We start from the raw sequence: 12,500 nt of genomic DNA, 5'->3' as shown, positions 1-12,500 counted from the left end.
GAGAGAGAGAGAGAGAGAGAGAGAGAGCGTACGGATTTTAATATCACATTAAAATGAATGTCCTCAGAGGAGCATTTATCTTGTGTAAATATTCTCACGACCCCTGTTAGTTGAGAGAGAGAGAGAGAGAGAGAGAGAGAGAGAGAGAGAGAGAGAGAAACGCAGCTACTGCTAGCTACGTAAAAAGGAAGAGTGTTGTGAGTGCCAACCTATCATTAGCGAGAGGGGACGGAAAATCATTCTCTCTCTTGTCTCTGTCTCTCTGTCTCTATACACTGGCCCCCTTTAACGAACCCTACCCCTTACCTTTCCCCCCCCCCTTTTCCCTAATCCACCTCCCCTTCCTGGTCCCCCCCTCCCCTCACCCCTGAAAACTCCGCTGTGACCCTCCTCCAACTCATCCCATGGAGGTGAAACAGTCACGTTTTTGGGATAAACAGAATGGCGCGAGACGCCTCGGTTATGTCAACATTGCCACCAGCAGGAGAAGAAGAAGAAGTGTACCTACACAGATCATACGTATATACACTCCCTCTGGAACGAAGCAGCCTGTGGTTGGTCCTCATCTGGGACTCCTACAAAGGGTCGTTACTGCCAAGACTTTTGGAGTAAGAGGTCAGAGTTCGTGTGTTATGTTTTTTTTTTCTCTCTCTCATCATTTTCGTGAGCAGGTGTAATAGCAATGTTCGTGGAGGTAATGATGGTGTCTACAAGGTTACTGTCGTTGTATTTACACCGTTAATAAAAGCAGAATAAATAGTAGCAATAATAATATCAACAATAGCATGATCTCTACAAGGACTTGTACAAGTTGGTGCAGATGTAGCCGTGGTTCCTTCCGTTCTACAAATAAAAGTAGGACAAATAGTAGTAGTGGCAGTCATAGCAGAAGTACCAGCTGTAGATGGTGTTGTAGAAGAAACATTTCACTACAAGAACCACTACCTGATGTCAATGATTTATTACCAGTGTATCTACAAATATCTACAAGAAAGTAGCATTTATTTATATATTTTTTTTTATTAGAGGGGTACCCGCAGGTACCAGAAGCAGGGAGATATTTTATTGTTATCAAAAGTTCACGTCACTTCGAAAACCCTCTCTCTCTCTCTCTCTCTCTCTCTCTCTCTCTCTCTCTCTCTCTCTCTCTCTCTCTCTAAAACACACAACACACAAACATAAACAAAATAGTTCTGAGAACACAATCATTTTAATGAATTTCAATATCATCCAGTTCTCTCTCTCTCCTCTCTCTCTCTCTCTCAATCAAAAACCTTCATCATAGCATCGTCAATACTTTTTTTTCATGAAGCCGAGACTGGCAAACGGTTTTGAGTAAACTCCAATGCAATGTTTGTGATTAACCCAGGATGAAGAAGAAGCATCATTTCGACAAAAGGTCAAGGGGTCACTGCCGATAGAGGTCAGGACAGTGGCATACTATTGCACCAATTGTTTCAGGGGCGGGAATGAGGCTTCAATTGCTTCAAACGGGTAATGTATAATTATTATCAACATCATTATCATCGCTAAAATTGTCTGGCTAAAAATTATTACTTGTATTATTTACATTATTTTAGGGTATTCTATTTCTTTGTTATTATTAATTTTATTATTATTACTATTATTATTAATGCAGGATTTTCCTATGCTTTGTTATTATTATTATTATTATTATTATTATTATTATTATTATTATTATTATATATTATTATCTTATTATTATTAATTATGATTATTTCCCGTTATTTATTAGTTTTATTATTATTATTATGATTATTATTATTATTATTATTTCCCGTTATTCTATAATGTTTTATTATTATTATCATTATTATTATTAGTAGTTATTATTATTATTAATTATTATTATTATTATTAGAGGAAAAACAGCAGTGTAAAATTTAATCAAATTACTCGTGAAAAGACTCCTATACTAGACATTCAAATTTACAAAATTTAGAAAACGTTAGGTCAGGTGACATGGCTGCCATACTGGATTCCAATTTGATATACTCAGAGTCAATACGTATGGTAATCTTTGTTTTTTTTTTATACTAAAACACAATATTAGTGCTGTACTGTATTTCATAAAATATTAGATTAATACGAATGATTTTAAAACCTAGATACAATAAATAGGGCCTATTTTTATACTAAAACAATATTAGCAGCACTGTACTGTATTTAACCGAGTATTACATTAATACGAATGATATTTAAAACTTATATACAATAAATACATTATAATCATAATAAAATAAAAAAAATTTAATTTACGGGTGCTCTTAAGTTGAAAGTTCGTAAGTAGAGAAAAATTCGCCATATTTCGCATAAGGCGTCTACACATTACGTCAATTAAAAGTTGTTTATTTGACGTCAATGTCAATCGAGATTTAGGTACATCAGCTGTGGCCACTATGGCAACTTTGTCATGAGTTATACTTCCCAAAGTTGGTATATAGCTGGTCTCTTCTTTCTGTATTTCCCATTACCTTCTGTCAGTTCTTTCGAAAGAACACCCTAAAACATTCTTTGGAAGCTTGAATTTCAAGTCATTGGCCCCTTTGGTGTGCTTGTTCCATGTGAATAGGATTCATTAATAATAATAATAATAATAATAATAATAATAATAATAATAATAATAATAATATATCAACAAAACCCGCGCCTGTCAAATATAAATGAAAAAAGCCATTCCCATCCCAGATTATAACCCAATAACATCACGCCCGCACTTCCAAACCCACGCCCAATCTTGACCTCATTACCCCTAATTCTAAATGAGCAAGAGGAGGACGGCTGGTAGTGGGAAAAGGGGGAAGTAAGGGGTAGTAGGGGCTTTTGTAGAGGGGGTGGGGTGATGGGATGGAGGGAGAAAGGGGGAGGGGGAAAGGGGGAGAGGGGTAAGGAAGTGCATACTTTAAAAGAACTTAAAGAGAAACTATCCAGCCTGAGGGAAGAGACGGACTTCTTTCCTCCCCCCTCACCCCCATTTCCCTATATGCAATTTGGCCCTTGCCCGGTGACATTTTAAAGATTATACGTGTATGTGTGTCTGTATGGATTTGTTTAAGTATGTGTGTATATATATATATATTATATATATATATATATATATATATATATATATATATATATATATACATATATAAATGTTAATGTGATATCCATAACGTATATATATATATATATATATATATATATATATATATATATATATATATATATATATATATATATATATAATTTAGAGGAAATCAACCCACAATCAATTTCTATGGCTCACATCGGGACAGAAAGACCTGGGTTAGGTCCCGATGTGAGTCAGGAATCTATAGATATCTATACTTACTAACATGAAACATACTCACATACATACACATGTACATGCATACATATATATATACTATATTATAATATATATATATATATATATATATATATATATATATATATATATAGATAATGTGTGTTTGTGTACTTTATACAATAAGGCAACCACAATATAATACCAGCCTAAAAATAGCATGTCCCAGTCTCTCTCTCTCTCTCTCTCTCTCTCTCTCTCTCTCTCTCTCTCTCTCTCTCTCTCTCTCTCTCTTTCCTTTTAAAGGGCATGTATACACGTTTCAGGAGGACCCATTCACTAATGGGGGAGGGGAGGGGAGGGGGGATTTTCATTTCCTGCTGTTTAGAAGGACCCTTGGAAGTAAGGGATGTCGTTGAGGGGTCTTCTTCTTCTTCTGTTTTCAATTTAATTAGTAGCGTTGTTTTTCGCGTCTAAGATTTGGACTTTGTCTTTTTATTTTGCGCAGGGATGTGCAATGGTAACTCGCGCACATGCATGTTGTATACGTAATTATGTACAGGCTTGTTATGTGCATATATAAACGTGAATGGGAAATAGTCGTGTATGTATGTAAGTATGTATGTATGTATGTATGTATGTATGTATGCATGTATGACGTCTATGTATATATATATTATATATATATATATATATATATATATTATATTATATATAATTATTATTACACTGTTTGCATATAACAAATGCAGATCATGAACACTATAATATCATAATTTTTTAAGGTAAACTGTATTTTTCCTAACTATACAAACCTAGGTCCTTTACAATAGGAATTACTTAAGGCAGGCTTAAGTAATTTCTATTGTAAAGGATCGACGGTTTGTATTCAGTGTAGGAACAACTATTTACATATATATATATACACACACACAAAAGCAATGCAACTCAAAACACTACAATTTCTTTCACTACACTCGATCGAGTCGTTACATCTGAGAATCATTACTTTTTTCTGCTTTCTTCGCCACGACTAGACAGCATCTTCGCAGCTAGAATGTTCTCCAAAACAGGTAAATCATGAATGAGTAACTCTGGTCGTAAGCAAAAGCAAAAATCAAATTCGCACGCCCGATGCCTTGGAGAAGCCAAAGGGCGCTCGACACTGACTGACTGACCACACCTCGGCGTGTGTTCCACGACTTCATAAAACGGAAACGGGTGCTACAAGACGAGAGAGACACTCTCAAATTGCTCATCTCAATCTCTCAATCTCATTTCGTGGCCGACAGATGGCACTTCGATCGCAACAACAACAAACACGAAAGAGAGAGAGAGAGAGAGAGAGAGTGAGGGAGAGGGAGTGTCAGCAATTCCAGACACACGCACACACACACGCACTGGAGTTCCCTGCCCTCCACCACGACTTCTCTACAACTGAAGTAAGGAGGGACGGTCGTCCCCGAAAATTCAACGCCCGGAGTGAGAGTTTCCCTCGGGAGGGGAAATGGGAGGGGGAGGGGGAGGGAGTGGAGACAGTCCACTAGGGAGGGAGGGAAATTGGAAGGAGGAGAGGGGTGGGGTTCCGCAAGGAGGGAGTCCCCCCCTGTACCTCCCTCCTCCCAGCACCTGCTCGATCGCTTGTGAAGTTTCTCTTTTCCAGAGTATGACTCACGTTATTTGGCACATTATTCTCTCTCTCTCTCTCTCTCTCTCCTCTCTCTCTCTCTCTCTCTCTTCTCTCTCTCCAAGGTTCATTCTAGTTTCCCAGAGTTTCCGTCTCGTGGATCAGATTCCATTTGTTTCCAAAATTCTTAATATTTTTTCCCCTTCAGCCTGTACATAATTTCTCTCTCTCTCTCTCTCTCTCTCTCTCTCTCTCTCTCCAGTTCCCCTACTTGTCTTCTCGTGGATAAAACACCATTTTTTCTAATACTTTCCTTAATAATTTTCCTTCTGTCTCCAGACAATTACGACATGTCTGGAAACTGTGAATCTTTCTGGAAACTGCGAACCTTTCTGGAAACGGCAAACCTCTCTGAAAATGGAGAACCTGTCTGGAAACTGTGAACCTTTCTGGAAACTGCGAACCTTTCTGGAAACACTGTCTAGAAACTGTGAACCTGTCTGGAAACTGCGAACCTCTGGAAACTGCGAACATTTCTGGAAACTGTGAACCTTTCTGGAAACTCTGTCTGGAAACAGTGTTAGTTACCTTTCTGGAAACTGCGAGTCTTTGTGGAAACTGCAAACCTGTCTGGATACTGCGAACCTTTCTGGAAACCCTGTCTAGAAACTGAGCATCTGTCTGGAAACTGCGAACCTTTCTGGAAACTGCAAACCTGGAAACTTTAACCTTTCTGGAAACTGGTTCATTCATCAAGCTATGAACCAAACGATGCCAGACTCTCGCTTCATTATTAAAATGAAGTGACCCATTCGTCCGAGACACAGACAGACACACTAACATACAGCGAAAGGCCAAACACAACAACGGGAAGATGCAAAGAGAGTTACGTCGTTCTTTCCAGTTGGCACCGTGGTGCCACCAGTGTTGGTGCCAGAGACGCGCCAGGCTAATCCCCTTCTCTTTTCCCCCAAACAGCAATAACAACAACAACCCCATCATAACCTCCCAACCGTCCCCAACCAGCTTTTCTAGCCTCCCCCCCCCCCCCACCCCCCCCCCACCCCCCCCCCCCCCCCCCCCACCCCCCCCCCCCACAAAACCCCATCCTTCGGGGCCATTCAATCAAAACGTGTAATATCAAGAGGGTCTGATTTCTGCAAATGTCACTGAGGTTACTTGAACCTATAGTCACCGTACAGTGCAGAAATACCTCTATATATATATATATATATATATATATATATATATATATATATATATAAGTATATATATATATATATTATATATACTTTACAAGAATTCAGTCTTTATGTTTTAGATTTTTTAAAGTTTTTTCCCGCAGTATCTCATCTACGACGACATTCAATTATTCGTAAAGGTGCAACGTCATCCCGACAGAGAGAGAGAGAGAGAGAGAGAGAGAGAGAGAGGAGAGAGAGAGAGAGAGAGAGTATATAAGCAAAGATCCAAAATGTACCGTCTGTCTTGCACGGATTGCTTGGCTGACAGATATACCGCAACACCGATCACGCTCAGATACAAGATACGACAGAGAGAGAGAGAGAGAGAGAGAGAGAGAGAGAGAGAGAGAGAGAGAGATAGCCATGTATGTGTTTGCAGGCTTTACGGTTCCACTTCACATTCTGGAAACCTGAGGAAGAAATAAAAGGTTAAGTGCACTCGGCGTCTGGGAACCTGATCCTAAACAATTATAAAAGTTCGCAGCTTTGAGCAGGAATTGGTTCCCAGTTAAAGCTGCATTGTATGTTTTGTTCCATGCTCACGTCAAGTGAATAAAACCATCAATGACGACCGGCAGCTCTCCAGTCGTTCACCAGACGCGGTGGAGTGAGGGTGCGTCCCATGGCTTCGGAAAGCCGATCCATGGCTAACTTTAACCTTGAATACAATAAAAACTAAAGAGGCTAGAGGGTTGCAATTTGGTATACTTCATGACTGGAGGGTGGATGATCAAAATGCCAATTTACAGCCCTCTAGCTTCCATAGTTTTTTTAGATCTGAGGGCGGACGGACGGACGAAGCCGACACAATTATCGAGTAGCACTGGAGGGGGCTATAAACGTAGTTCTAGGTCTAGCCCTATTCAGGCCCTATTCAGTGGTATGTTGGTGGTTGACTTCACACGTTTTTTGACGAAAAAGTTAAAATCGTCACTTGAGACCCACACCCAAATCCTACAGATTATTTTCGTTTGAAACTTGACCTCGTCACAGAGAACTTCAATCTTCGACTTTGTCAAGGAGAACTTTAATCTTTGACTTTGTCACAGATAACTTCAATCTCTGACTTTGTCAAGGAGAACTTCAATCTTTGACTTTGTCAAGGAGAACTTCAATCTCCTTTGTCTCAGAGAACTTCAGTCTTTGACTTGGTCAAGAGAACTTCAGTCTTTGACTTGGTCAAGAGAACTTCAGTCTTTGACTTGGTCAAGAGAACTTCAGTTTGACTTGGTCAAGAGAACTTCAATCTTTTACGTGACATTTCACAGAAGTAACCTTCTGCCTTAAAACTTCAACTTAAGATTGCTAAAAACTTCAATAGACTGTAGACTGAATCAATAATTTGAAATTTTACACAACTGATACTCTGCCTTTAAACATCTACCGTAATTTGCTTAACTGTATCAACAAGGAAACTATAAGACCTTATTAAACACAAAAAACTATAATACTGTAATCAAGAAAATGGCATAATGACATATCACGGGACCACGCCCAAAAGAAAAACCTCCTCCTCCCCCCCCCCCCCCAAACCCCATTCATGACAAACTCTGTGTAGTCGTCAGGAGGACTTACGAGACTCAGATCCAGAGTTTATGGTACACAGGTGTTGGCAGTGAGCGCAACACAGATGTATACACTTGTGTGGGTGTATGAGTGTATGAATGTGTGTATATGCTTTTGGAGAGCTCAGGCCATCACGGTAATGCAAGCGTCGTCGTCTCGGTCGCAACCGCATGCAACCACAAGCATCTCTCTCTCTCTCTCTCTCTCTCTCTCTCTCTCTCTCTCTCTCCATAATATAATGAAACTCTCTCTTTCTTCTTTCTCTTTTAATTCCCTAAGCTTCAAACCTCAGGAGAGAGCGAGAGGAGAGAGACGAGGAATGAGACTGAGGGAGAGAATGAGGAGAGGAGAGGTAGAGAGTTTTTATCAGCTTACATTACGTACAAAGAGATGAGAGAAGGAAGAAGGAATAAGAGAGAGAGACCTTACCTTAACCTTACAGAACCTTACATTACTTGTTCGGGTTGCCCCAGGTTTTCGGTCCCACCGTGTGAGGCACCTCTCAAATGCTCTACCAGAGAGTGCTATAGTACATCTTCCGGTATATTTGGCATCTTCCCACTCTTGGATGGTCTGGGATGCAGTTTTATTGATATTTGTCGAAGCTTATCTTAAAACACATCTACGCCACTCACTGATGATTTATTCCTCAGATGGAGCTGGCAAAACGCAGTTGAATAGGACGCTGCATTATTCGATGCTGGTGCATAGTGAGGATTAACTGTCCGTGTGCTTTCCTTTATTCATTTTTCATGGTATAGTTCTTTTGGGACACTATTAATATTACCTCCTTGCTTGCTCTTTCTTTTGTATAATTTTTTAGTTCCATGATAATTTATGCTATTCCTTCTATCTGTTTCCATGCTCCTTGAATTATCATGTAGCGTTCTCTTCTCACTTTCTAGATATATTAATTTAATTTAAGAACTTGTAGATTTTCCCAGTAGTCTGTCCTTAACTTCCTTAACTTTTTATTTCTAGCTTGTAAAGGACTTTGTACACTCTCTATTTGTGCAATATACCTTTTGATAGTGTGGGTATCCCTATATCATATTGCAAGAATTCAAGGGTCACTACGGAACATATGTTTTATAAAGCATAATAATGTGGTTCAGCTTTTCATTTCTTGTTTTGAAGTGCCGTAACAAAAAACATTCCCATTTTTGGCTTTACAGTTTTGCCAACCAGAGTTCGCTATTTGATCATTGCATTAACCATGTTCCTTATTCATCATCACACCCAAGGTCTTTAACTGCTTCCTTATTTTGTGATGGTCTCAATTATTAAGGGTCCCATTAATATGGCAATATAGCCTTCCGTTTCTCTGTCTCCATAATTTAATTTATTGATTCAAATTTATCAGAGTTAAAAGACCATCCTATTACCATCTTTGGACCCCCAATACATAACTTCTTTGTTAAGGTCTCTTTGCTAGGAGCTTTGTTCCGATCTTCATCACAAAGTAATTTCTCTACTTATTCTTGGTGTCATTCGCGAAACTACTCACTACCCGAATCCTTCACATTATTGTCTATGTCTTCAATCAAGAATAACAAACAGTATTGCAGCTAAACACCCGTACCTTGCGAGGCCACACCAGGATATACCTTGACTTCATCCGAAGTTTTGCTCGTCGGTTTGCTGCAATTCAACTATCTGTTTTCTGTTCAGTGTAAAAATTCCCTTTTAAACCATCTTCCTACTTTATCCACGATATTATGTTTTCTAATTTTCTTCGCTAATATATTATGCGGTTCTAACTGTTTATCAAAAAGCTTTTGCAAAGGTCTAAATAAACCACAATCTGTTTTCAGTTTCCAGCGTTTTCATATTTTTTGAATATGAAGTTCTCACGGGGGTCCAACTAACGTTGGGTTTGTGTACTTTTTTCCGGGTACGAAAAACCATGTTGTCCCCTGTTATTAAACAAAATTATTTTTTTATTAAATGTTTCCCATAATATTTTTCTTCAGACCCACTTTCACACCCTTTCATAATATGGTGATGTTAGGACTCACAGGCCATAATTAAGACTTGCCTCTAGTCTTTGAATCCACCTTTTGAAAGTAGGGGTAATTAATAGTGCTAATTTGTTGCTCATCAAATAAATTCTCCTTGCCTGTATCTACACTTTGTCTTAATAATATTGCAAGTGGCTTTGCGATAGAATGAACTACTTTCTTTAACAAAATAGCAGGTAAATTCCATCAGGCCCTGTCAGCCAGCTCCATTTTTAATTTCATTAATAGCCTGCACAATATCAGCTTCATTAATATCTATGTCAGCTAAATATTTCACTATTTTCATCCCTTACTTCAATATCAATTATCTTCATTATCTATTCTTTAGGGGTGAATTCTTCTTATTTATCGTGTTCTGCCAGTATGTTTGCAAATTTCCTTTTTTTACATTCGTTAATATCCGGCAATTCTCAGAGGGACATTTATTTCTATCTTCTTTTTTAGTTCATCTTCTTCGCATGATGAGGTATAAAAGCTAGGGGTTCTTGGGGTTTGGCTTGGATATTTAATAGGGTTTTTTTCTTCCAAGTCCCGTTGTTTTTCATTTTATTTTTGATTTGTATAATCTTTTGTTCTGCATTTTCTATCTTTACTTTTAGGCTTCTAAACTTTCCATGCATTTTTTTTCTTTTGCAAGACCTTTTTTACCACATTTCTGATTTTCTGGAACAAGATCCATTCTGTCTCTTGGGTATGCCATGAATGATGTTTAACTTTTCTTCTTTTTTTCGGTATGATATTTTTCCACTATGTTTTTCTCCCAATATTTTATATAATATCTCCGTATTTACCCTTATCTCATCACTTACGAAAATGTTTATTCCCAATCTTTGGTTTAATTAATTCCATTAATTTCTGACCATTAATTTATATTTTTACTGTAGAAGTTGTATTTTCCATATCCTTCCCACTTTTTCATTTTCATTGCTTATCTTCTATTTTCACTTGCTTTGGAATGAACTGTTAATTCTTATGCACATTATGTGGTCTGAAATAATTCGACATTATAAACTACATTATTTCTTTAAACATAAATTTCATCTGACGTTCACAAATTACTAGGTTTGCCCTAAAGTATTTTCCTTTCTTGGTGTTGGCAGAGTGATTTATTTGTTGAATGTTGTATTCTAGTAGCATATCTAATAGCTTTTCCAAATTGCCTCTTATCTTCTGCACTACTATTACTCTCTGTTTTATATGTATAAGTACAACCCCACAATCTCCTATTCGTTCTTTCCATTCTACGAAAAGGAAAGTTGAAGTCACCAGATAGGAGGAATAGTCCGAGTCCTTGTGATTTCTTTACATCCAATATCATCCAAGTTTTTCAATTATTAAGTCAAACTCTTTAGTATTAGGAGGTCTATATAATTACTATGGTTCATCAATTTTTTCAGATTCAAATTAATTCCACCGCTATTAGTTCACATTCTGAGTTACTATAGTTTCTCATATATTTTTCCTTGTTTTTTGTCTTTCCCATATATTGCGGGTTCCCCCTTGATTCCTATTTTTTCTATCTGATCTATAAGTTTGGAACCCTTTTTATTGATCATCATTCCCAGTCTCTTGGGAATACCAGGTTTCACTTATATTCATTATATCTATTTTTCTTTTCATTTTGGGTTAGTTCTTCTAAGTACTCTATTTTTCTTTTTGAGTTACTCGTAACTAAACCCTGCGCATTCATCACTATGATGGTTTGCGTGTTTTCTCCTTCATTTAATACTGGTAGTAATAAGGAGAGAGAGAGAGAGAGAGAGAGAGAGAGAGAGAGAGAGAGAGAGAGATAAGAAGAAGATGAGAGAGAGAGAGAGAGATAAGAGGAAGAGAAGAGAGAGAGAGAGAGAGAGAGAGAGAGAGAGAGAGAGAGAGAGAGAGAGAGAGAGATTGCAGCATAAATTACAGAAAAGGGTAAAAAGCGTAAAATGATACCTGTCATTGAAGAGGTAACCTGGTTAATGACGGAGTAATTAGGTCAGCGACGGAAAAACTGGGTCAATAACGCTATAATCGGGTTAATAAAGTTAATAGTTGTCTATATCCTATCTGCGTTGCCGTAATGCAATACCTTATAGTTACACAGCCGTTGAAACTTCGATATTCATCAAGATGAACTTAATAACATAGTTCTAAGGATGATTAATAACTCATGGTTCTCACGACATATAATACACACAGTTCTAAGGAAGGTTAATAAAACATAGTTCTAAGGATGGTTAATAACACATATTTTTATTTATTCAATTTCATTTATTTATTTATATTTATTCATTTATTTTTGTTTATCTATTTATTTATTTATTTATGTATTTATCTTTATTCATTTATTTTTTTATTAATTTATTTTTATTTATTTAGTTCTCATGGCATTTAATAGGACACAGTTCTAAAGAAGGTTAATGACACACAGTTCTCAAGAAGATTAATAAAACATAGTTCTAAGGATGGTTAATAACCATAGTTTTCATGACATTTAATAGCAGACAGTTCTAAAGAAGGTTAATAACACACAGTTCTAAGGAAGATTACTAACAGGTATTTCTGACGAAGGTTAATAAATATGCAATTCTAAGGAAGGTTAATAAAATAGTTCTAAGGAAGATTCATAACACACAACTTCTAAGGAACGTTTATAACACATACCTCTAAGTAAGATTAATAACAAGGTCAAGGAAACAATAACAATGTTAATAACACAATAACCATGTTTATGCCACACCTGTATCAAC

At 37.3% G+C, this 12,500-nt stretch overlaps 1 protein-coding gene across 6 annotated transcripts in view; it reads right to left on the bottom strand.

Annotated features, from left to right (window-relative positions):
* LOC135206993 (tetratricopeptide repeat protein 39B-like) overlaps positions 1-12,500 on the bottom strand; it is a 114,499-nt gene that overhangs the window by 34,116 nt on the left and 67,883 nt on the right. The window contains exon 1 of one of the 6 annotated variants that reach the window (XM_064238612.1): positions 4,712-4,750. The exons of 1 other annotated variant lie outside the window; for it this stretch is intronic. Coding sequence is in view for 1 of the 5 variants with exons in the window: in XM_064238613.1 (XP_064094683.1) it covers positions 4,320-4,354 (35 nt within the window). In the remaining 4 variants the exon portion in view is untranslated. Of the gene's footprint in view, positions 1-4,319; positions 4,634-4,699; positions 4,751-12,500 lie in introns of those variants that run through there. 4 more of the 6 variants (XM_064238614.1, XM_064238617.1, XM_064238616.1 and 1 more) reach the window with 4 other exon arrangements.

Source organism: Macrobrachium nipponense, chromosome 31 (assembly GCF_015104395.2).
Source record: "Macrobrachium nipponense isolate FS-2020 chromosome 31, ASM1510439v2, whole genome shotgun sequence".
Lineage (NCBI taxonomy): Eukaryota > Metazoa > Arthropoda > Malacostraca > Decapoda > Palaemonidae > Macrobrachium > Macrobrachium nipponense.
Note: the sequence above shows the minus strand (reverse complement) of the source record. Positions and strands in the feature narration are given on the sequence as shown.